Source organism: Phyllobates terribilis, unplaced genomic scaffold (assembly GCF_046119375.1).
Source record: "Phyllobates terribilis strain yellow unplaced genomic scaffold, ASM4611937v1 Scaffold_665__1_contigs__length_859303, whole genome shotgun sequence".
In the NCBI taxonomy this organism is placed as follows: Eukaryota; Metazoa; Chordata; class Amphibia; order Anura; family Dendrobatidae; genus Phyllobates; species Phyllobates terribilis.
In genome coordinates, this window is record NW_027363425.1 from 658,230 (window position 1) to 682,908 (window position 24,679).

At 47.3% G+C, this 24,679-nt stretch overlaps 1 protein-coding gene across 1 annotated transcript; it reads right to left on the reverse strand.

Moving 5' to 3' along the window:
* Nucleotides 1-402: 402 nt before the first annotated feature.
* LOC141235439 (uncharacterized) lies at nucleotides 403-18,289 on the reverse strand. The gene is made up of 6 exons (XM_073668120.1): nucleotides 18,279-18,289; nucleotides 17,338-17,395; nucleotides 16,543-16,621; nucleotides 15,745-15,842; nucleotides 15,506-15,623; nucleotides 403-5,444 (listed from the first exon to the last, which is right to left on the reverse strand). The coding sequence occupies exons 1-6, from the start codon at nucleotides 18,287-18,289 to the stop codon at nucleotides 4,156-4,158; spliced, it is 1,653 nt and encodes a 550-aa protein (XP_073524221.1). The 3' UTR covers nucleotides 403-4,155.
* Nucleotides 18,290-24,679: the final 6,390 nt, after the last annotated feature.

Sequence of the window (24,679 nt, forward strand, 5' to 3'; positions counted from 1 at the left end):
CTGAAAAAAGCCTGGGACGGGCTGAAATGTCCACTGGAATTGGCAATGAAATAAAAGATGTGACAAAGTCACTGGTAAAGTGCTGGAGGGGAGATATGTTTTCCTGAGGCCATTAGCTTTAGTGAAATAAAGCCGTTAAGTTTCCTTCAGCATATCATTTGCTGAGAAGGGTTAAGTCACCACTTGTAAAATGTATGTCTTTATAAGAACAACCATAGAGCGGGCGGGAGGTTGTTCTCCATATCTCCACCTGAAGGTGCGGTCTGGGGTCTAAATACAAGGTCTGCTGAGGCATTACTTGTTCAGTAGGTCTGGGGAGGCAAACTCCAGACATGTTTGTGTTGAGCTGACCTGAACCTTGTGGAGTAGCTAGACTCTGAGCAGGTGGACCCCTGCTAACACAAGGACTGTGTTTTGCGTGACCAATTTATTTTTTTGTTTTCCCGTTTTGCCCAAAGGGCTGTTTTATTTTCATTGACTCAATGTTGGTTTATGCCACATTCTAATAAACCAACCAGAGATATAAAGAAAGCGTACCTGTGTCTACCTCCGTGTGCAGCTGAGTGAGCGATCTAGTGAGCAATTATTCACTGAATACGTGAGTGCCGGGAATTACTTCCTTTCTGCATATTCTACTCCACGTGCACCACGCTAACGGAGTGCCGATCCACCATCCCTGTATGCAGGGTTCTAGTGATCTGCCTACCATCAGGAAATAGTCTAAGTATGGAATTATTAGGGTGTTCTGTTCACAAAGATTCGCTGTCATCTCCACTATGATCTTTGTAAATACTCTCGGAGCCATGGACAGACCAAAAGGCCGGGGCCCTGAACTGAAAATGTCTGATTCTCTAGTTTATGGATAGGGCCACTCTCGGGAATTTTTCAGCTTCTGCATGGATTGAAACATGGTAGTATGCATCTTTTCTCATTAAGACATACCACAGAAGAGTCCGCATAATCACGCAGCTAATACACCACCACAACGGGGAGACTCATGGATGATTAACGAGAGGGCATCGCAAAAACAACTGAGAAAAATGACCAAGGAAAAAATAGCGACATAAAGCCCATAAACATTACTTAGATGTAAAAAATATATAAATCTTTATTGAATATACACTGTGTTCAGAATTATTAGGCAAATGAGTATTTTGATCACATGATACTTTTTATACATGTTGTCCTACTCCAAGCTGCATATTATTGAGAGCCAACTACCAATTAAGTAAATCTGGTGATGTGCATCTCTGTAATGAGGAGGGGTGTTGACTAATGACATCAACACCCTATATAAGGTGTGCTTAATTATTAGGCAACGTCCTTTCCTTTGGCAAAATGAGTCAGAAGAGAGTTTTGACGGGCTCTGAAATGTCCAAAATTGTGAGCTGTCTTGCAGAGGGATGCAGCAGTCTTGAAATTTCCAAACTTTTGAAGCGTGATCACCACGTGTACATCTACCCCAACGCGTGTTTCGGCGAACCTTCGTCAGGGGGTATGTGTCAGTGTCAATGTGATCCCTTTTAAATGTGCCCACGCCAATCACCACGTGTGTAAAAAACCGGATGTCTATAGTCTGATCGATAGGTTTGAGGACCTTTGATGATGCATACCGTGTCATGATAGGCGGGGCGCCGTCGGCATCACGTGGCACCCGTGTCACAGTCAGCTGACCGCGGCGCAGGTCCTCACGATGTAGCAACCTAGAAACAGAAGTTTTACAGCCGATTGTTTTGACTTCATCTTGAAGGGTTGATATACCAGAAATCTGTTCAGACCTCTCAAATTTACTATATCTCTGAAAGTGCCATCCAGCTTCTTTATCAAGAAAAGGGGGGAATATAATCCCTTTCCTTATTCTTCTATGGGTACCTCCAAGAGGACCAAAAACTCTGCCTCCAGGACTAACTATTGCTTGGAAGATCTTCGGAGAGGTGTCACCATGAAGGTTTGCAGGGGTGGAAGGATAGTCTGGAATTCCAATTTTAGGTCTGCTTCCACTATCCCTAGAATCCAGACATGGGATGAATTTTATTTGTACGCATGGAGGAAGAGGGAAAGCATTCCTCCTTCCGGGGGAATGACATCACTGGGAAGACTTCCTTCCACCTGAAGGCGGCCCCCCAAACAAGAAACCTTTTTTTTAGTCTTCTGACTTCCTATTTTCCCTGATCCTAGGAGGTCTTTTCCGGCCGTATCTTCTATTCCAAAAGGTACTCCTGTATTCTGGGATAGACAAACTGGGGAATCCTTTCTTTTTATCTCCAGCTTTGTCCAAGATGTCATCCAGAACTTGACCAAAAAGAAAGCCCCCATCACATGGGATTGAACACAGTTTGGTCTTTGACTGGACATCCCCAGGCCAACTTTTTACCCATAGCGCCCTATGAGTGGCAATAAAGAGGCCCGCTAACCTGGCTGCCAGCCTCACTGAGTCTGTTGAGGCATCTGCAATAAAAGCTGATGCTCCCTGCATCAGCCACGATCTTTTCCCTTGGGACATTATCCTTCGGTTGACCTTCTAGTTGTTGCAACCAGATAATCATAGATCTGGCTGTACAGGTCGTAGAGACCGCTGGCTTCAGGGCACCCACCGAGGACTCCCAGGTGTGTCTTAAGTAACCATCGGCCTTTCTATCCAGATGGTCTTTCAGAATATCCACATCCTCAAAAGGCAAGGTAGATTTTTTGGATGAATTGGCCACTGCTACGTCTATCTTTGGGATCTTATTCCATGAGTCTTGTTTTGGTATCTTCTCTTAGAAGATGATGGTAGTGAACCCTTTCTCTTCGTTTTTTCTCTTAATGAGAGCCTGAATCTTTTCATTAATTAGAAATATGCGTCTCTTTTTTTTTTCTCTAATCTACAAAACATGAACTCTTGTATGGATTTGGGGGCCGTAGCATCCGAGATGCCCATGGTAGCTCTCACAGCCTTAATCAACCTATCTGCGACTTTTATAGGATAGCATGGCCTACCCCCTGTATCGCCATTAAAGAATGAAAAGGAACAAGAATCCAATCCACATTCACCTTCCGACTTTATAGATTCATCTAAATCAGGTGATAGTTTTTTGGACCCTTTCCTTCCCTTTCTATTCCTTTTTTTATGAATAAGGGTCTCAAGGGAATTCTTAACTTGTGCCCTGATCACGGATCTCAAATCCATGAAGTTAGTGGATTCTTCACATGCGGTTTTCTGTATACAATCTGCACAGAGTCTTTTCTGCCACAAGTCAGGTAACTTATCCCTACAAAGGGTTCACTCCTTATTCTTTTGTGCCACATTTCTTAAGTCGTTCCTAGTAATTAGAGACAAGAAAAAGGGACTTAATTACCATGGTGAAATTTCACAAAGATCAGTCAGCATTCTGGAATTTAATAATGTACCAGATTCAGAGGCTGGATCAAATCACACCATTATTCGTGGTTGGTGGTACTGTCACTTCTGCAACTCATGAGACTGCCATTGCTGCGTGAACTCTGATCCTGGCACTGCCGTTCCTCCATATCACATGGGGAAGGAGAGCCAGAGAAAAGCCACTCTTTTGGCAGTCAGGCTTGATTTTAAAAGAGGGACCAGCCACAGCAACTCCCCCACCCCCTTGTACATGCCTTCCCCAGACCCCCTGGAAGTGAAATCCAACACTTCAGGTCAGAAGTCTCCGGCATGCTCTTCATCAGGGCACACCAATACCAGGGCCTCCTGCACATGCGCAAGCCTGGGACATTGTTGGGGCCAGCAGGCATCCAAAAGAACTTCAGCGCTCGCATCTACATGAGCCCTCAAGTGACCAGCGGTGGCGCTTCCAGGACCCGACACCGGCACTATAGACAAGGAGCCTTTCTTCCAGGCAAGGCCTGGGTAAGTTTCTCCTTTAACTTTCCTCTCCTGATTCTTCAGCTTCAGGTTCCCTCATGGACAGGAAACCAAAATGATGCGGGGTAGAGGTGCAGCCCTCTTATTCAGTACGCTTCCTGTCCTTATTGGGTGAATTCCCTCTCTCGTGTGGCGCTGGTCATGGGGGAAAGGAAAATTTTAGAAATTGTTCTGGTATTCAGTGAGATATTAATGACAATCTTACTTATCAAAGGAAGTGTACTCATTATTCTGAGCAATTTTTTAAAAAATTTTAAAACACACAGTGTACATGATTACAGTTTCTTTCCTGTATGACTTCCCTCATGTCTAACAAGATACGATTTATTTACAAAAGATTTCCCACATAGTGAACATGAATACGGCTTCTCCCCAGTGTGACTTCTCTCGTGCATCACAAGACTCCGTTTATCTGTGAAGGACTTCCCACATTCCAAACATGAAAATGGCTTTTCTCCTGTGTGAATTCTCTCATGTCTAACACATTTTGATTTCTCTGTAAAGCATTTCCCACATTCTGAACAGGAATATGGCTTCTCTCCTGTGTGAGTTTTCTGATGTCTAATAAGAGTCCCTTTATCTGTAAAGCATTTCCCACATTCTGAACATGAATATGGAGTCTCTCCTGTGTGAATTCTCTGATGTATAATAAGACTCCCTTTTTCCGTGAAGAACTTCCCACATTCCAAACATGAAAATGGCTTTTCTCCTGTGTGAATTCTCTCATGTCTAACACATTTTGATTTCTCTGTAAAGCATTTCCCACATTCTGAACAGGAATATGGCTTCTCTCCTGTGTGAGTTTTCTGATGTCTAATAAGAGTCTTTTTATCAATAAAGCATTTCCCACATACTGAACATAAAAATGTCTTTTCTCCTGTGTGAATTCTCTCATGTATAACACAATTTGATTTATATGTAAAGCATTTCCCACATTCTGAACAGGAATATGGCTTCTCTCCTGTGTGAGTTTTCTGATGTCTAATAAGAGTCCTTTTATCTGTAAAGCATTTCCCACATACTGAACATGAAAATGTTTTTTCTCCTGTGTGAATTCTCTGATGTGTAATAAATCTTGATTTATATGTAAAGCATTTCCCACATTCTGAACATGAATACGGCTTCTCTCCTGTGTGAATTCTCTGATGTGTAATAAGATTCCCTTTATCTGTAAAGCATTTCCCACATTCTGTACATGAATATGGCTTCTCTCCTGTGTGACTTCTCTGATGTGTAATAAGATTATATTTCTTTGTAAAGCATTTCCCACATTCTGAACAGGAGTATGGCTTTTCTCCTTTGTGTTTTCTTTGTGTCTGAGCTGAGCTTTTAGTAAGTTGCTTGTCACACTGAAGTCTTGTATCCACTGTGTCACCTGGAATTGTGGTAACAATGTGAGATTGCTCAGGAGATGATTCCTCATGATCAGGAGGATTATAAGAAGGTGAAGTGCTGTAAAGTCCAGGAGGTGCAGGAAGGGTGATGAGGTTTTCTCCATTAGAGTGCTTCCTGATATCTTCTTTTTTACAATTTAGTGATAAACCTTTATTCCCACAAGGATTTCCTATCAGGATGAAAGATAGAAAAAAAATCACATCTAATCTACAACACAAAAGAGATTTCTGAATGTATTTTCTGGATCTCACAATGAAGACCCTCGTCAGTGAAAGTACCGGTAATAAGGAAGACAACTACATGCCATAACATTAACACAATGACGGGTAAAGTGAATAACACTTATAAACTGGTGACATTGGCACAAGTCAGGGGTGGCAGAGACTAGACAGCAAATAGACAGTTCTTAAAGGGAACCTGTCATCAGGATTTACCCCCTTAATGTACCACCAGTGCCATTTCACTCTCTCAAGCTTCCTATCATGCCCTCAGTGTAGAAAAGTGTCCACACAATTAACAATGGAGTTTTAATCTTTTATTACTGCATGCAAATGAGATTGTCTAATCACGAAGGTGGGCTTCATAAAGGTGGCCACCGTAATCATGTCCACAGTATGCCTAAGGACTAGTGTTGAGCGAGTATGTTCTATTAACCCTTTTGGCGAATATGCTCGGGCCGAGCTCCGAGTATTTATAGCTGCTCGGTGATATGGTTGAATCGCTTGATTTGCGACTGTTTGACAGCTTTATTACATGTGAGGAATGTCTATTTCTTACACATTCCTCCCATGTAATAAAACTGTCAAACAGTTGCAAATCATACACACGGGAGCGATCTAACCTTATCACCGAGCTGCTGTAAATACTTGGAGCTCGGTCCGACCATACTCGGACAGAACATACTCGCTGAACCCTACTAAGGACATGATACGAACCCTTAGAAGAATGAAATAGCACCAAAATCATATTACAGGGTTAAATCCTAATTACCGGACCCAGGGGAGTCCTTCTCCCAATGTCTGAGAAGAAAAATCTACAGTGGCAGAAAGTGCAACGATTCCAGTATGTGAGCAACCTGTAGTGCAAATGGGCCTCCATGTCCCCTCTGGAGCCTCCTTATTCCATTAACCACCCTACACCACGGATCCTTCTTATCCCCTGGAGCCTCCCTACACCACGGATCCTTCTTATCCCCTGGAGCCTCCCTACACCACGGATCCTCCTTACCCCCTGGAGCCTCCCTACACCATGGATCCTCATCATCCCCTGGAGCCTGCCTACACCACGGATCCTCCTTATCCCCTGGAGCCTCCCTACACCACGGATCCTCATCATCCCCTGGAGCCTCCCTACACCACGGAGCCTGCTTATCCCCTGGAGCCTCCCTACACCACGGATCCTCATCATCCCCTGGAGCCTCCCTACACCACGGATCCTCCTTATCCCCTGGAACCTCCCTACACCACGGATCCTCCTTATCCGCTGGAGCCTCCCTACACCATGGATCCTCATCATCCCCTGGAGCCTCCCTACACCACGGATCCTCATCATCCCCTGGAGCCTCCCTACACCAAGGATCCTCATCATCCCCTGGAGCCTCCCTACACTACGGATCCTCCTTATCTCCTGGAGCCTCCCTACACCACAGAGCCTGCTTATCCCCTGGAGCCTCCCTACACCACAGAGCCTGCTTATCCCCTGGAGCCTCCCTACACCACAGAGCCTGCTTATCCCCTGGAGCCTCCCTACACCACAGATCCTCCTTATCCCCTGGAGCCTCCCTACACCACGGACCCTCCTTATCCCCTGGAGCCTCCCTACACCACGGATCCTCCTTATCCCCTAGAGCCTCCCTACACCACGGATCCTCCTTATCCCCTGGAGTCTCCCTACACCACGGATCCTCATCATCCCCTGGAGCCTCCCTACACCACGGATCCTCATCATCCCCTGGAGCCTCCCTACACCATGGATCCTCCTTACCCCCTGGAGCCTCCTTACACCACAGAGCCTGCTTATCCCCTAGAGCCTCCCTACACCACAGATCCTCTTTATCCCCTGGAGCGTCCCTACACCACGGAGCCTCCTTATCCCCTGGAGCCTCCCTACACCACGGATCCTCCTTATCCGCTGGAGCCTCCCTACACCACGGATCCTCATCATCCCCTGGAGCATCCCTACACCATGGATCCTCATCATCCCCTGGAGCCTCCCTACACCACGGATCCTCATCATCCCCTGGAGCCTCCCTACACCATGGATCCTCATCAAACCCTGAAGCCTCCCTACACCATGGATCCTCCTTACCCCCTGGAGCCTCCCTACACCACAGAGCCTGCTTATTCCCTGGAGCCTCACTACACCACGGACCCTGCTTATCCCCTGGAGCCTCCCTACACCATGGATCCTCCTTATCCTCTGGAGCCTCCCTACACCACGGAGTCTGCTTATCCCCTGGAGCCTCCCTACACCACAGAGCCTGCTTATCCCCTGGAGCCTCCCTACACCACAGAGCCTGCTTATCCCCTGGAGCCTCCCTACACCACGGATCCTCCTTATCCCCTGGAGCTTCCCTACACCACGGATCCTCCTTATCCTCTGGAGCCTCCCTACACCACGGAGTCTGCTTATCCCCTGGAGCCTCCCTACACCACAGAGCCTGCTTATCCCCCGGAGCCTCCCTACACCACAGAGCCTGCTTATCCCCTGGAGCCTCCCTACACTACAGAGCCTCCTTATCCCCTGGAGCCTCCCTACACCACAGAGCCTCCTTATCCCATGGAGCCTCCCTACACCACGGATCCTCCTTATCCCCTGGAGCCTCCCTACACCACAGAGCCTCCTTATCCCATGGAGCCTCCCTACACCATGGATCCTCCTTACCCCCTGGAGCCTCCCTACACCACAGAGCCTGTTTATCCCCTGGAGCCTCCCTACACTACGGATCCTCCTTATCCCCTGGAGCCTCCCTACCCCACGGATCCTCCTTACCCCCTGGAGCCTCCCTACACCACAGAGCCTGTTTATCCCCTGGAGCCTCCCTACACAACGGATCCTCCTTATCCCCTGGAGCCTCCCTACCCCACGGATCCTCCTTATCCCCTGGAGCCTCCCTACACCACAGATCCTCCTTATCCCCTGGAGCCTCCCTACACCACGGACCCTCCTTGTCCCCTGGAGCCTCCCTACACCACGGATCCTCCTTATCCCCTGGAGCCTCCCTACACCACGGATCCTCCTTATCCCCTGGAGTCTCCCTACACCACGGATCCTCATCATCCCCTGGAGCCTCCCTACACCACGGATCCTCATCATCCCCTGGAGCCTCCCTACACCATGGATCCTCCTTACCCCCTGGAGCCTCCTTACACCACAGAGCCTGCTTATCCCCTGGAGCCTCCCTACACCACAGATCCTCCTTATCCCCTGGAGCGTCCCTACACCACGGAGCCTCCTTATCCCCTGGAGCCTCCCTACACCACGGATCCTCCTTATCCGCTGGAGCCTCCCTACACCACGGATCCTCATCATCCCCTGGAGCATCCCTACACCATGGATCCTCATCATCCCCTGGAACCTCCCTACACCACGGATCCTCATCATCCCCTGGAGCCTCCCTACACCATGGATCCTCATCATCCCCTGAAGCCTCCCTACACCATGGATCCTCCTTACCCCCTGGAGCCTCCCTACACCACAGAGCCTGCTTATTCCCTGGAGCCTCACTACACCACGGACCCTGCTTATCCCCTGGAGCCTCCCTACACCATGGATCCTCCTCATCCCCCGGAGCCTCCCTACACCATAGAGCCTGCTTATCCCCTGGAGCCTCCCTACACCACAGAGCCTGCTTATCCCCTGGAGCCTCCCTACACTACAGAGCCTCCTTATCCCCTGGAGCCTCCCTACACCACAGAGCCTCCTTATCCCATGGAGCCTCCCTACACCACGGATCCTCCTTATCCCCTGGAGCCTCCCTACACCACAGAGCCTCCTTATCCCATGGAGCCTCCCTACACCATGGATCCTCCTTACCCCCTGGAGCCTCCCTACACCACAGAGCCTGTTTATCCCCTGGAGCCTCCCTACACTACGGATCCTCCTTATCCCCTGGAGCCTCCCTACCCCACGGATCCTCCTTACCCCCTGGAGCCTCCCTAAACCACAGAGCCTGTTTATCCCCTGGAGCCTCCCTACACCACGGATCCTCCTTATCCCCTGGAGCCTCCCTACCCCACGGATCCTCCTTATCCCCTGGAGCCTCCCTACACCACAGAGCCTATTTATCCCCTGGAGCCTCCCTACACCACGGATCATCCTTATCCCCTGGAGCCTCCCTACACCACAGATCCTCCTTATCCCCTGGAGCCTCCCTACACCACAGAGCCTGTTTATCCCCTGGAGCCTCCCTACACCATGGATCCTCCTTATCCCCTGGAGCCTCTCTACACCACGGATCCTCCTTATCCCCTGGAGCCTCCCTACACCACGGATCCTCCTTATCCCCTGGAGCCTCCCTACACCACAGAGCCTGCTTATCCCCCGGAGCCTCCCTACACCACAGAGCCTGTTTATCCCCTGGAGCCTCCCCACACCATGGATCCTCCTTATCCCCTGGAGCCTCTCTACACCACGGATCCTCCTTATCCCCTGGAGCCTCCCTACACCACGGATCCTCATCATCCCCTGGAGCCTCCATACACCACGGATCCTCATCATCCCCTGGAGCCTCCCTACACCAAGGATCCTCATCATCCCCTGGAGCCTCCCTACACTACGGATCCTCCTTATCCCCTGGAGCCTCCCTACACCATGGATCCTCCTTATCCCCTGGAGCCTCCCTAGACCACGAATCATCCTTATCCCCTGGAGCCTCCCTACACCACGAATCATCCTTATCCCCTGGAGCCTCCCTACACCACGGATCCTCCTTATCCCCTGGAGCCTCCCTACACCACGGATCCTCCTTATCCCCTGGAGCCTCCCTACACCACGGATCCTCATCATCCCCTGCAGCCTCCCTACACCAAGGATCCTCATCATCCCCTGGAGCCTCCCTACACCACGGATCCTCCTTATCCCCTGGAGCCTCCCTACACCATGGATCCTCCTTATCCCCTGGAGCCTCCCTAGACCACGAATCATCCTTATCCCCTGGAGCCTCCCTACACCACGAATCATGCTTATCCCCTGGAGCCTCCCTACACCACGGATCCTCCTTATCCCCTGGAGCCTCCCTACACCACGGATCCTCCTTATCCCCTGGAGCCTCCCTACACCACGGATCCTCCTTATCCCCTGGAGCCTCCCTACGCCACGGATCCTCATCATTCCCTGGAGCCTCCCTACACCACGGATCCTCCTTATCCCCTGGAGCCTCCCTACACCACAGAGCCTGCTTATCCCCTGGAGCCTTCCTACACCACAGAGCCTGCTTATCCCCTGGAGCCTCCCTACACCATGGATCCTCCTTATCCCCTGGAGCCTCCCTACACCACGGATCCTCATCATCCCCTGGAGCCTCCCTACACCACGGATCCTCATCATCCCCTGGAGCCTGCCTACACCAAGGATCCTCATCATCCCCTGGAGCCTGCCTACACCAAGGATCCTCATCATCCCCTGGAGCCTCCCTACACTGCGGATCCTCCTTATCCCCTGGAGCCTCCCTACACCATGCATCCTCCTTATCCCCTGGAGCCTCCCTAGACCACGAATCATCCTTATCCCCTGGAGCCTCCCTACACCACGAATCATCCTTATCCCCTGGAGCCTCCCTACACCACGGATCCTCCTTATCCCCTGGAGCCTCCCTGCACCACGGATCCTCCTTATCCCCTGGAGCCTCTGTACACCACGGATCCTCCTTATCCCCTGGAGCCTCCCTACGCCACGGATCCTTATCATCCCCTGGAGCCTCCCTACACCATGGATCCTCCTTATCCCCTGCAGCCTCCCTACACCACAGAGCCTGCTTATGCCCTGGAGCCTCCCTACACCATGGATCCTCCTTATCCCCTGGAGCCTCCCTACACCACAGAGCCTCCTTATCCCCTGGAGCCTCCCTACATTACTTGGTCTATATGCAGCTGAACCTACTGCACATGTGATACATCCGCCCCTGCCCAAAACACTAAATATATGTCCTTAAAAATTATGTTTAAAGGGAAACTGTCCGTTCCCTGTGCCCCCAGAACCCGCAGCAGCTGTGTCTGCAGATATAAACTCTCCGTCTAACATCTCTATTACATTAAACACACAAACAGATCTTTAGAAAAAGTATTGTATTTCTAAAGTTTATGATATGTAAATGAGGCCTTTGACTTGTCGATGAGGCGCTCGTGACCCCAGAGTAGTCGTCCCACTTAGCATGTCATCACGGCTTTGGGGGCTTGAGAACATGACAAACCTACCGCATGCGCGTGGCTTCTCCTCCTCACTGCATTGAGCCTCTGACGCCGGGTGTACGCGTCCCATTACTGAGATAGGAGAGGACGGTCACTACTGGTCAGAGTCCATGTAGATGGGAGGAGCTCGGCCTCTAGCCCCGCCCTCCTCTCCCCTCCCCCTACACAGAATCTTATCAGGAGCGGCCGTCACCTCCGATCTCAGTGATGGAACAATGTTTCCTAACTGAATAGAGATTTTACCCCGGAACCGAGAATCCTGAGACGGAAGAAGAAATACGCAGATTTCTGTGGAGACTCCGGGGACAAAGTTTCCCATTTCCATCTCGTCTATTCTTACAATTCATGAAGTTTATTCCTCTTATTCTTGTGTAATAAAGACTGATCAGGACGTTGTGTCTATTATATGGGAACAATGAGGAATACTGTCACCATGTAACAATACATCGCTTATGGTTTATGGCCGCCAGGATTTGGCAACACAAAAATGTCTGAAAAGAAACAAAGTATTTATTGTAGAAAAGTCCTAAAAGAAAATGAAATAAATATATTGTTATTGGCTTGGATCAGTTGTATTACCGCAGTTACAGCGACCCTCCACCCCGGGACTGAACACTACACATTTCCCTGTACAGTCCCCTATGGGGTCCTCTGCCCTCCGCTGCCCCCTCAGCTCAGATCGGTGGTCTCTTCCCCCGGCTTCCAGGACGGCCAGTGCAGTGGTATGGGGAGTGCAGTAGTACGTCTACCCCACCCTCCCCTGCCTTCCTGTGTTGTGACCTATGGGGCAGCGCCACATCCTATTAATCTCCCAGCAGTCTGCGGGGCGTCACCAGTTACAGATGTATTCTGCACCTGCTTTCATTGCTCCTGTTTGTTTTTGGTAACCTTGTCTGGCTTCCATAATACCCCGGGATGACTTAGGCCTCCATCTACAGGACCATTGTTACTCGTCTTCCTGATTCTGACCTCGTCCCGCTTCTTGATTGTCTAGCACCTGCCATCTTTGGGTCAGATCTGACATGTCGACCTTCTTCTGCCAGCTCGCTCTACCAGCCAGCACTACTATGTGGAGCAGCCCCGGTGTCTGTGCTGTAAGTCCAGATCACTGTACAGTGGTGAAAAGATGGAAGCCGGGAAACCTCTGGGACCGGCTGTATGGAGACTGTGTGTAAGCGCCTTATTATTAGGAACGGCCAGGTTTCCTCCATCGGTTCACCGTTACAGGAGGCAGATGGAGGACACAAGGAAGGGAGTCTATATATGATAACCGTATAGTCGCTTCTCAGTCTCAGGGTGGACGGTCGTTTTATCACTCAACTTGTGCAGCTCATGAAGAGAGAAAAATTCTAAAAAATAACAGCAGAATAAAGATGATAAAGTAACAAGATGAGAAAAACAACTCATCCCCCACAAAAAAGCTCCTCATACAGCGAGGTCAGTAATGAGAAATAAACCATCAAGAATGGAAGAAACAATCCAACAGAGGCCGGACAGACATCTGTCTGAGATGGTGAGTCCTGCATTGAGCAGGGGGCTGGATACGGGGACCCTGGAGGTGATCCCCTCCAACCAGAACATTCTAGGATTGTAAGTTGTTTGTGATATGTTCTGCTACCAGAGCTAAGGAAAGAGAGGAGATCTGTCCCTGCAATAGAACTCAGCTTAATCCCTACGATGTAACAGGGGACCTGATCCTGCGATCAGACCTGCTAAAGTCCTAAGCTAGTCTGTACGGAGACCTATAGATGTGGGGAAGGAATCCCTACAAGTACTAAGGACTGGGAGGAATATGGGACACCTCCTAACAGAAATAGTAGCAGACAGACGAACAAACAAAATATATAGAACATAGAGGTCCGTAGACCAAGCAAACTAACAGAGCAAGACACAGAGCACAGGCTAGCTAGAAAGTAGATATACAATGAAGTCCAGCAAAGCCAGAAGGGCGGAGCAGGATTAAATAGACCAACAAGGTCATGTGACCAGCAAAGGAAAAAACCTAAGAGCAAGGTTCTAACAGTTTGGTCATTTTATCTGTAAATCATTTCCCCCATTATCGGCCTTACAGATACATTATTTTATTGATTTTTTTATTTTTCCTCCTCTCATTTCCGGAGTCATAATGTTATTGGTCACTAAGCTGCGCAGTTCTCCTGCTATTCACCCTATAAATGTAAGGAAATACTGACAACTGGGCGTTACCATTGTTCCCCTACATTGTCCAATCAGCGCTGAGTGTGAGAAGTGTGGGGACACATGTATGGAGAACGGTGACACCCAGTTATCATGTCATTCATAAATGTCGGAGGAACGGCCGGGAATCTGAGCAGCAGTTTCTTTCTTTGGTAACAATTCTTGTCGGAAAAAGAATTTCATCCAATTTATTGGTAAAAAACAAAAACAAAAAAACGTAAAACTTTCGGAACCTGGATGAGGACATCTTCTTACCTTCTTTTGGTAATTTATGTATTTCACTGTTGGAAAGAGAATTATTTATTCACGTTAGAGGCTCAGATGGGGGGACGATTCCTAGACGACATCTTGTTTGTCTGGAGAGACCGAGAGTGAAGATTCTTCTAAAGGGACGTTCCCAAAATCACAATGTGCTCTTATAATAAAGTACACCCTGGTTATTGTGAATATAACCCCTGTATAACATCTGGCCTCTCCTGCACATATCACCCCCTGAGTATGCCCCCCAGGATCTATACACCCAGTAGTTGAAATTGTAACCAATACATACCGAGGAGCCACATGTTATATACTGGGGGGTGGGACAGGGCTGGATGTTATACACCGGGGGGACAACAGGGCCTGAAGGAGAAGCCAGACTGCAGTGATTAATGCGTGTGGCCCAATACTATTCTCCATATAGTGAACCTCTCCATATTACAAGATTCACCATAAATGAGACGCTGACAGGGGATATAATCCGTGCATGGTAAAGGGCGCCCCCTCTGGGTAGTATTTAGTCTCCATGTTTATACGTTGGTTGAACTAGATCTCAAAAACCAACATGATGTCAGATAACGACAACTCTAGATGCGGCCATCGCAGCTGTTTGTAGATATGAGCTCCTAATCCCTTTTATGATGAAGCAATTCCCCACCCGGCACAGAGGACTAAACAACTGTCATGTACTGTCACCTACCTGGTGTCCTCCGCTTGTCTCTGACTAAGACCTGTGTTCTGGTCCTCCGACATCCAAGATGGCCTCCATAGTGGCAGAGGGACGACAGCAGTATGTCTGACCCACACCTCCATAGCATGGCACTTACTGACTTACCATAGGGGTCTTCATGCCACCGGGCGGTCGGCCTGGATGAGGAGGGACCAGAACGCCGGCCTCAGTGTAGGAGGCAGTGGGAGGCAAACAGAGGCGACAGGTAGGACGACTCTACATGTGACATGTGTCGTCACTCGTCAGCACCAGGCAGTGGCTGCTACATCACCGAGATCCATAGGACAGGGAGATTCATAACCTGGAACACAGGCTCAGTCATTTATATGGAAGCAGGGACTTGTGTAAGGAAAATATGGACGTAAAGGATGGAAGGAATATTATAGAAGGTGAAGGAAAACTAATACGTGATTCCTAATCATAAAGAAGAGGTGTGAAGGCGGCCCCGTTATTCATCAGTGCACAGCCGGACTCTACAGGAGCAGCCGCGCCATCACCGGACGCTTCTGCTGTGATGAGGACAGCAGATAAAGCTTCACTGCACCGGAGACTTCATACAATATCACACACCGGTCATCATCATCATCACACGCCGGTCATCATCATCATCATCATCACACGCCGGTCATTATTACATACCTGTGGAAACATCTACCGGAATCTCCTCCTTCCCGTCACTCACACACAGCTGATCCCCCCCCGTCATCGCTTCTTCTTCTGTCTCGTCCTTCACTTTATTCCTAGTTGGATCTTCCTCCTGATATATCAGATGTAACAATCAGCACAATACAAGAAACCACGAAAATCTGTGACATCTATGACCTCAATCAGAAATGTCCCCTATATACAGATCCGGTACAGGGCTCAGCACAGTCTACCTGATGACTCTCCGTGACATTGTGATTCTCCTCTGGACAGTCCTGGGAATACAGAGGACGTGGATATCTCTCTGGTGGATTTCTCCTCCTGAATCCATCTGTAGGAAACACACAGTGACGGAATAGATTGTGTCATGTGTGGCAAAGTCACTGGTAAAGTGATAGAGGGAAGATATATTTCATGGAGGCTATTAGCTTCTGTGAATTGAAACCATGAAATTTGCTCCAACATGCTATTTGCTTAAAGAGGTTAAACTTCCATGTTAAAAGGGAGTGTTTTTTGTGAATGATCATTGTGAAGGGTGGGAGGTCATTCACCATATCTCCATCTCAGAGTGTGGTCTTTGATTTAAATACAAGTCCTACTGAGGCATTCAGTGTTCAGTGTCTGGAGAAGCTAGCTCCAGAGAGGATCTTGTGTTTGTTTTTCTTGAACCAAGTGGAGTTGCTGAACTCTCAGCAGGTGGATCCCTGCTATCACAAAGACTGTGCTTTTGTGTTACCATTTTGCTTTGTTTCCTGTTTTGGCCAAAGGGCCGTGATTTCTTTTATGGACTCAGTGTTGGTTTATGCTGCATTTTAATAAACCAACGAGAACTTTTTGGCCAAAGGGCCGTGATTTCTTTTATGGACTCAGTGTTGGTTTATGCTGCATTTCAATAAACCAACGAGAAGTTTTTAAAGAAACAGTGTACCTGTGTCTACCTCCGTGTGAGCGATCTACCACACATGTTATGATGAAATTATGGGAGTAGTAGTAGGTGACCACAGAACAGACATGACAGTCTCCCTCCTCACCCTGCTGATCGGCCCATATTGCGATCGCCTCTTGTGCTCCATGTATAACCTCAACCTTAATATCAACCAGATCTTCACCCTAAAAATAAAAATGTAAGATGAGCTCAGGTCCCATCACTTCATGGTCCGATGTTGTGGGGACTTCAGTGTCATCTACCTGATGATCCTCCGGGATGTTGTGATTCTCCTCTGGACAGTCCTGTGAATACAGAGGACGGGAACATCTCTCTGGTGGATTTCTCCTCCTGGATCCATCTGTGGAGACACACAGACTGAATACATGACCTGCCGTGTATCTGTCTATATATGAGACTCGTCTCTCAGAACTAGTAATTCTATGGTTATGTATCAGGGAATAAATTACATTGTTGTGGTCCTCACCACCGGTACAGAGGTCCCAGCACATTGTGGCCTCAAGTATGAAGTGATAATCAGCGAGGCCAAAGCCTAATGCTCTCTGCTCTGCACTCGGAGGATGAGGACCCTGAGGAGAGGGACAGAGAAGACCCTCGTCAGTCAGATGGAGCAGCCGTACTAAGAAACACAACTTCTCCAAGTTTCGTTTCCAGGGATGGAACCACAGAGGAGCTGGAGAAAGCTCCACATTTCCATCCATTGGTTTCTTCTCTCCTAATTCACCGTTATGGAGATTGGGGGAAGGACGGTTACCATTTACCAGTGATTGTATTTTGAGATCTCATGATGTCACCATGAGGACACGGCCTCCCTCCTGGACAGGATCCTCTGGGATCACTAAGAGGAGAGAACCTTCCGTTCTATTAAAAGACGGGTTACCGCTTTCTTATTCTTCTTTAAATGGAGATAACTCTCAACATCCGCCTCGATATAAACACTAAAATAGGCAGCAAGTGCGCAAAAAGATCTGCGTTTGTCTCTGAAGGAGGAAAAAAGGGCACATGTACGCCTGACGGATGAAGTCACAGAACCCGGAAGGACGGTGTTGTGGGGAGCACCCGGTACACAGCGGTTAGTACCTATCAATGTGTAGAAAGGACAACTAGAGAGCCGGCACCGGGGTCATGGGCGCTTACTGATGCACACGGGGAGCCAAGGAGAGATTGTCTGGTCTGACTCCACAGAAAAGCTCCATAATACATATTCTTCTGAACAAACATCCCTTTAACCCCGTCACTCTCGCGTCTGTTTTCACCTTCCTGACCGGGCCAATGTTTTACAATTCTGAGCACTGTCACTTTATGGAGGTAATAACTCTGGAGCTTCATCGGATCCCGCTGATTCTGAAACTGTTTTTTCGTGACACATTGTGCTTCATGTTAGTGGTAAATTTAGGATTTGGCATTTTTTTTGCGTTTATTTATGAAAATATCGAAAATTTTACAAAAAAAATGTTGGACTTTTAATTTTTATGCCTTTAAACCAGATATGTATTAACTATTTTGTATGGTATAACTAACATTTACCACATGTCTACTTCACATCAGATTTATTTTTTTTGGTAAAAGTTTAATCAGCAATTTCTTATTTTTCAAACAAAATTTACAAAACCAATTTTAAGTTTCCTCCGTTCTCCCCTTTTGCATTTTAAGTCTGCAGTCCTGCTCCCCAATACTTATATCTATGGCCAGTTTGACGTCAATCAGCCGTTACTAACATGTCGCATTTAAGGGATCGCACTCATCGGCTGAAATAAAATTGGTCGGATATTCCTGAACAGTAGGATGATTGTCTTGCGAGTACGATGCGACTTCTCTCACCTGTCTCGCATCTGTATGACATCCGTATCAAACGCGTTTATAACATCAGCTTTTACAGACGGTCATTCTCTGACATTTCAGGGTAATTTTCTACCTAATAAAACATTTTTTTATAGATCTAGAAAGATAGAAATGAGTCAGTGAGATATATCATCAGGGCAGGGCGTGTGGAGCTGCTGTACATGGATTTAGCTAATAATTAAAGAATTTAAAGTAAAAAAAGCAAAGGGGGAAAGCGGACAGCTGATGCTTATAGTCTGGGAAGCGGGTAATAAACATTAATATACATAGATCTTCCCAGGGGATTAATATTAACATCTGCGTAGCCTTTACTGGTTATTAACAAGGGGTGACCCCCTCCCAAAAAAATGATGTGGGGGCCCCTTCTATTTTTAATAACCAGAAAAGGCTAGGCAGACAGCTGCAGGCTGGTATTAATAGCCTAGGAAGGGGCCACGCATATTGTACCCCCTCCCAAACTAATAACATCAGCCTGCAGCCGCCCAAAAAATGGTGCATCCATTAGCCTCGGCTCTTCCCACTTTCCCTGGTGCAGTGGCAAATGGGGTAATAATATTGGGGTTGATGTCAGCTTTGTAATGTCAGCTGATCTCAAGCCCAGGGTTAGTAATGGAGAGGCGTCTACAAGACACCCACATTACTAACCCCCATCAGTTTAAGTAAAAAACACATACACAGAGCAAAGTCCTTTATTTGAACAAAACACTTCCCGACCCTTTTACCCATTTAATAATATCCAAAGAAAAATAAAAAAAAACAAAGTCATCCTGAACTGTCGGCAGATAATCCATACTGATGATGTCCCGTGACGAACTCCAGCTCTGCTACATCTGTATGGTGTGTTGAGCGATGGCTCAGCCCGCCAGCCAGGACACACTGGTCAGTGCAGCGAGCAGTGACGTCAGTAAGGTGACCAGAGCTCATCGGCTATGAACTCCGGTGACCTTAGTCAGAGCAGCGCTAGACACTGCAGGAGCATTCTCACGCTACTGGCTTGCTGAGCGGTCACATCAAACAATCCAGATGTAGCATGGCTGGGGATTTTTGTTGGACAGCATCACATAAGGATTATCTGCGGACAGGTGAGGATTATTTTGTATTTTAATTTGATCTTTATAAAGGGTAAAAGAGGGTCTGGGAGTGTTCATTTCAATTAAAGGACTTTGCTCTGTGTGTGTGCTTTTTTAACTAAACTTACGGAGTTAGTAATGGGGGTGTCTTATAGACGCCTCTCCATTACTAACCCCTGGGCTCGAAGTCAGCAAACATTACAAAGCTAACATCAACCCCAATAGTATTACCCCACTCGCAACCGCACCAGAGCAAGTGGAAAGAGCCGAGGCTAGGCGCCAGAAATGGTGCATCTTATGGATGCGCCAATTCTTGGGCAGCTGAGTGCTGGTGTTCTTGCACTGGGAGGGGGACAATATCCAATTCCCAGGCTATTAATATCAGCCGGCAGCTGTCTGTTTAGCCTTTGCTGGTTGGGTCCCTGGTTTCCTGCACTGCTGGTAACATTACCATTATGTCTATCTATTGTGTCCTATTGCACTTGGTCTGTTGATGCTTATTTGTATCACCTTTGCCCAGTATACTGACTGAACCTATCACTTTATATGTTTATTACTATATCCTTTATGTCTATGAGGTATAATGCTTACTTGTGATAGTGTTTCTCTAGTCAGAAACTTTTTCATTCTAATGATATAAATAACTGATATTATATATTACTTATGTGATGTATGCTATGGACCTTTATGCATTAGTATACTCTCTAACATATAATTGGACCCATATTTCGTATTTACTTAATAGGATAATTTCACCTTTGGTCTGGGCCTTAGATGTAGCAGTGCAGTACACGAAGCTTTATATCCAGGTATACCACCATTGTTCTTCCTGAACTTGTACCTCACTTTTTGTATATATTGTATTTGTATATGAATATATATGGTATTCCTCTATATGTTTTTTTTTTATTTGTTAATAATAAAGATATATTTTTAGCCCTTTGAAGAAAACGTTTCATCTCTTTAGCGACAGTAATTAACAGAGGCTGAAGTTACAGTTCTATCCAAAGGCTTAACCTTCTACCCGACAATTGAGTTTGACGTTCATAGAACTTTATTAGATGTGAATAAGTTTGTGAGAACTTTCACTTTGCGTTGTCATTTCATGGTCAATGAACAGAATGAGAACATGGAGAACTCGTTACAAGAAGTTTCTCATGATGATGTTCCCAATAGAACTGGAACTTTTGATGAACGGGGTTCACTTCTTGAACATAAAACTCCAGCGATTCAACACAACAGACAGTTACTTTCAATCGTTTGTTATAAAAAAATCTCTATTACTATCCGGTCAAGTCTCGTCCACCAGTCTTGGATGTTTTCTAGGAAATGATTGAAGATGAACTACTTACATTAAAAAGGAACACAAAATTTCAAGGACAGAAATATCATAATCTAATGATATCAGAGCAACGAGCTGTGAAAGAACTTAACGAGAACTCTGACCTCCTCATAAGGAAAGCAAAGGACGATCCGCTGTTATATTGAATGTGGGACTTTATGAAAAATTCCATTGGGAAATCTGCAGACAAAATGTGACCTTCTAAGGAAGGGGAAAGATTCTGAAAGAAGCCGTCGAGGACGAAGACTCAAGACTGATGAAGACGACAGCGGAGAAACCGCGACTCACAGATCAGAAGAGAAGAATCAGGGAATGAAAGCTGGGAGAAAATGTAGAGAAAACCAGAGCAAGTCTGGAGAAAAATCATCTATTATAGGACGAGGCCGAGAGACGCCATCACATGCACCGGAGCCAACAAGAGTCTCCTCTCACCTGGTGATGTCAGAGGCCGGAGCTCCTCCATCATCACCTCCTGGTACCGATCCTGGTGTCCTTCTAGATACTCCCACTCCTCCATGGAGAGATAGACAGCGACGTCCTGACACCTTATAGGAACCTGACAACGACACCGTCATCACCCAGAATCCTCCAGTGCTGTCCTGTATAATGTCCCAGCAGTCACCTCTCCGCTCATCACCCAGAATCCTCCAGTGCTGTCCTGCATAATGTCCCAGCAGTCACCTCTCCGGTCATCACCCAGAATCCTCCAGTGCCGTCCTGCATAATGTCCCAGCAGTCACCTCTCCGCTCATCACCCAGAATCCTCCAGTGCTGTCCTGTATAATGTCCCAGCAGTCACCTCTCCGGTCATCACCCAGAATCCTCCAGTGCTGTCCTGTATAATGTCCCAGCAGTCACCTCTCCGCTCATCACCCAGAATCCTCCAGTGCTGTCCTGTATAATGTCCCAGCAGTCACCTCTCCGGTCATCACCCAGAATCCTCCAGTGCTGTCCTGTATAATGTCCCAGCAGTCACCTCTCCGCTCATCACCCAGAATCCTCCAGTGCTGTCCTGTATAATGTCCCAGCAGTCACCTCTCCGGTCATCACCCAGAATCCTCCAGTGCTGTCCTGTATAATGTCCCAGCAGTCACCTCTCCTGTCATCACCCAGAATCCTCCAGTGCTGTCCTGTATAATGTCCCAGCAGTCACCTCTCCGCTCATCACCCAGAATCCTCCAGTGCTGTCCTGTATAATGTCCCAGCAGTCACCTCTCCGGTCATCACCCAGAATCCTCCAGTGCGGTCCTGTATAATGTCCCAGCAGTCACCTCTCCGCTCAGCAGCTCAATCATCTTGTTGCTGAGCTCTAGGATCTTCTTCCTCTTCCTCTCATGTATCGGGGGGTGCGGGGGAGGCTCTGTGATGGGGTCCGGGCTCCGCCCTCCTGACTCCTGGAGATGGATGATGGGAGTCACACCCTCCCCCGGTGTCTTCCTCACTATTGTGTAATCCTGTGTATGGAGAAAAGTGGTAAAACACAAAACCCCAGAGAGATAATGAAATAGTTGTGGCTTTCTAACCCAAAACCTAATTACAGGTTCCTATTAACACTTTCACCCACGAGACTGTTTTCACCTTTCTGATTAGGCCAATTTTTTCAATTCTTACTAGTTTGACTTTAATTTTGATCAAAATTACACAGTGACCCTATTTGGGCCATGTGTGAACACGCTCTTACATGCTGCATGTACACTCATTTATATTCCAGTTCATTTCTTTAGTTTTTTTTTCAGTTAAAGGGGTCCTCCCATCTCCGAGATCCCATCCCAATATGTAGTAGGTGTAATAATAATAATAATATTAGCAAATACCTTCAATTAGAAATGTAGTATAGTATTTTTGGTTCGCTAGCTCTCTTACCCCATGTGCAGGCATCGCAGGACCTTAGGTATCCATGGTTACGACCACTAGCAGCTAGCCAGCTAACTGTGATTTTATCAGTGGACGTAACCATGGATACCTAAGGTCCTGCGATGCTCTGCACATGAGGTAAGAGATAGCGAATCAAAAATACTATACTACATTTCTAATTAGAGGCATTTGCTAATATTACTATTATTACACCTACTACATATTGGGATAGGATCTTGGAGATGGGAGGACCCCTTTAAGTGCGCACAAGTGTGGTAATCTCATGTGGTGTATGGCAGGGGGCTGCACTCCTCGCAGTATACAATGTATCTCGCTGTGGACAGTTTTCTGTCAGGAGAAGAGTCCTCTCTTCTCAAATTAAACTCCACAATGTAATATTTTTCCAGTAAATGCCTCCAGGTAGAGGGTGATGATGGTGGTAGTAGTCTGTGCACCCGAGCCCCAGTCATAAAGAAGCCTAAAGAAGTTAAACAGAAGTCCCTTTACTGGGGATAATGGGTCAAATTCTTAGGCTGTGTGCCCACGATGCGTTTTTGAAGCGTTTCTGTAGCAGCAAAAACACTGAAGAAACGCATCAAAAACGCTTGGTAGAAGGCCCGCCATGTCCCCCAATGATAATCCGCGTGTGCTGTGCACATGCTGCTCAAATTTCCGCTTCCGTTTTTCATGGGGAAAAAAAACGCAGCACCACCAATTATTTTGCAGAAGCGCTGCGTTTGTGCCGCCATTGACTTGCATTGGAAAGCTTCAAATCTGCAAATATGTAAAACTACTTGCAGAATTAAAGTGGATTTGCAACGATTTTGGAACACAAGACTGCAGCAAATGGGAAGTGACCTCATGCGGGGGCGTTCCAGCCATCCCATAAATCCAGGAAGACCAGAATCCCATACCATTCCTGTCTTCCAGGATCATGGCTGAGCACCTGGGGTGGTACAAGATGGACCTGAATGTCCCGGTCATGATTGGTGTCTGCGGGTGTCTGCGCTGGAAACCTGCACGGTGTCAGCATGGGCTCTGTGCGGTGTCTGCGGTTGTCAGCGGGTGTCTGCGTGCAGGCAGACAAAGGTCTATGTGACACTACTACTCCCATCGGCCTATGTCTGTCCCCCGTCCACTAGTGGCAGCAGGATCAGCTTGATGGGAGCAGTAGTTACCATCAGCCTGATCCTGCTGTTAAAATTGCCCTAATGTGTCCGTAAAACTGCCCCATATGTTATTTTTGGCCCCCATAGGTTTATATTTTTGCCCCTATACATTTTTAAATTTTTGTATGCCCCCATATATTTTTTTTGGCAACCTATTTTTTTTTTATTAATTTAATAGTCCCCATTTTTGTTTTGCTTGGTCCCCAATTAATTTTAAAAATACATTTCATTGGTGGCCAGTGGTTGCCTAAAGAAATTTAGTTTATACATTACCTGTTCCCACCGATCGCCACCTAAAATAAAGTAAAAAATAAAAAAAATACACCTATACACCTAATTCCCCGAAGCCCTCAATCTCCTGTAATATAATATAAAATAACACAATTTTATCCTTACCCCTCTGTAGTAGTCCACGAGTGTCCCATGAAGATCTCCAGATTAGAGCAGCCACATAAAGTGTGACCGCTCTAAACCGCTGCCCCGCTACAATGGCGGGGCCGTAAAGCAGCCCCGTCATTGCATAAGCGAGTTCACCGGAGTTCAGGCAGCGCTGCTCCGGTGACCTCCTTTACGACCCCGCTGACCGTGAGAAATTCCCACGGTACAGCAGGGCCGTAAGGGGGGGGTCACCGGAGCTGCGCTGACTGAATGCACTCCGGTGACCTCAGTCAGTGCCTCACACTGCCGGGAGCGGACGTGTTCCCGGCAGTGTGAGCTTACAGCAGCCATGACAGCTGTCACATCTCCAGATGTGACAGCTCTGCATGGGAGATCATCGCAGGAACATGGACAGGTAATTATTTTTTTTTAGTAAATTAATAATTAAATAAAATTGTGTTTTATTTCAAATAAATAATTATTTTCTGGGTGTAGTGTGTGTTTTTTCTTTTTAACTCTTTGTAGGTTAGTAATGGGGGTGTCTTATAGACGCCCCTCATTACTAAC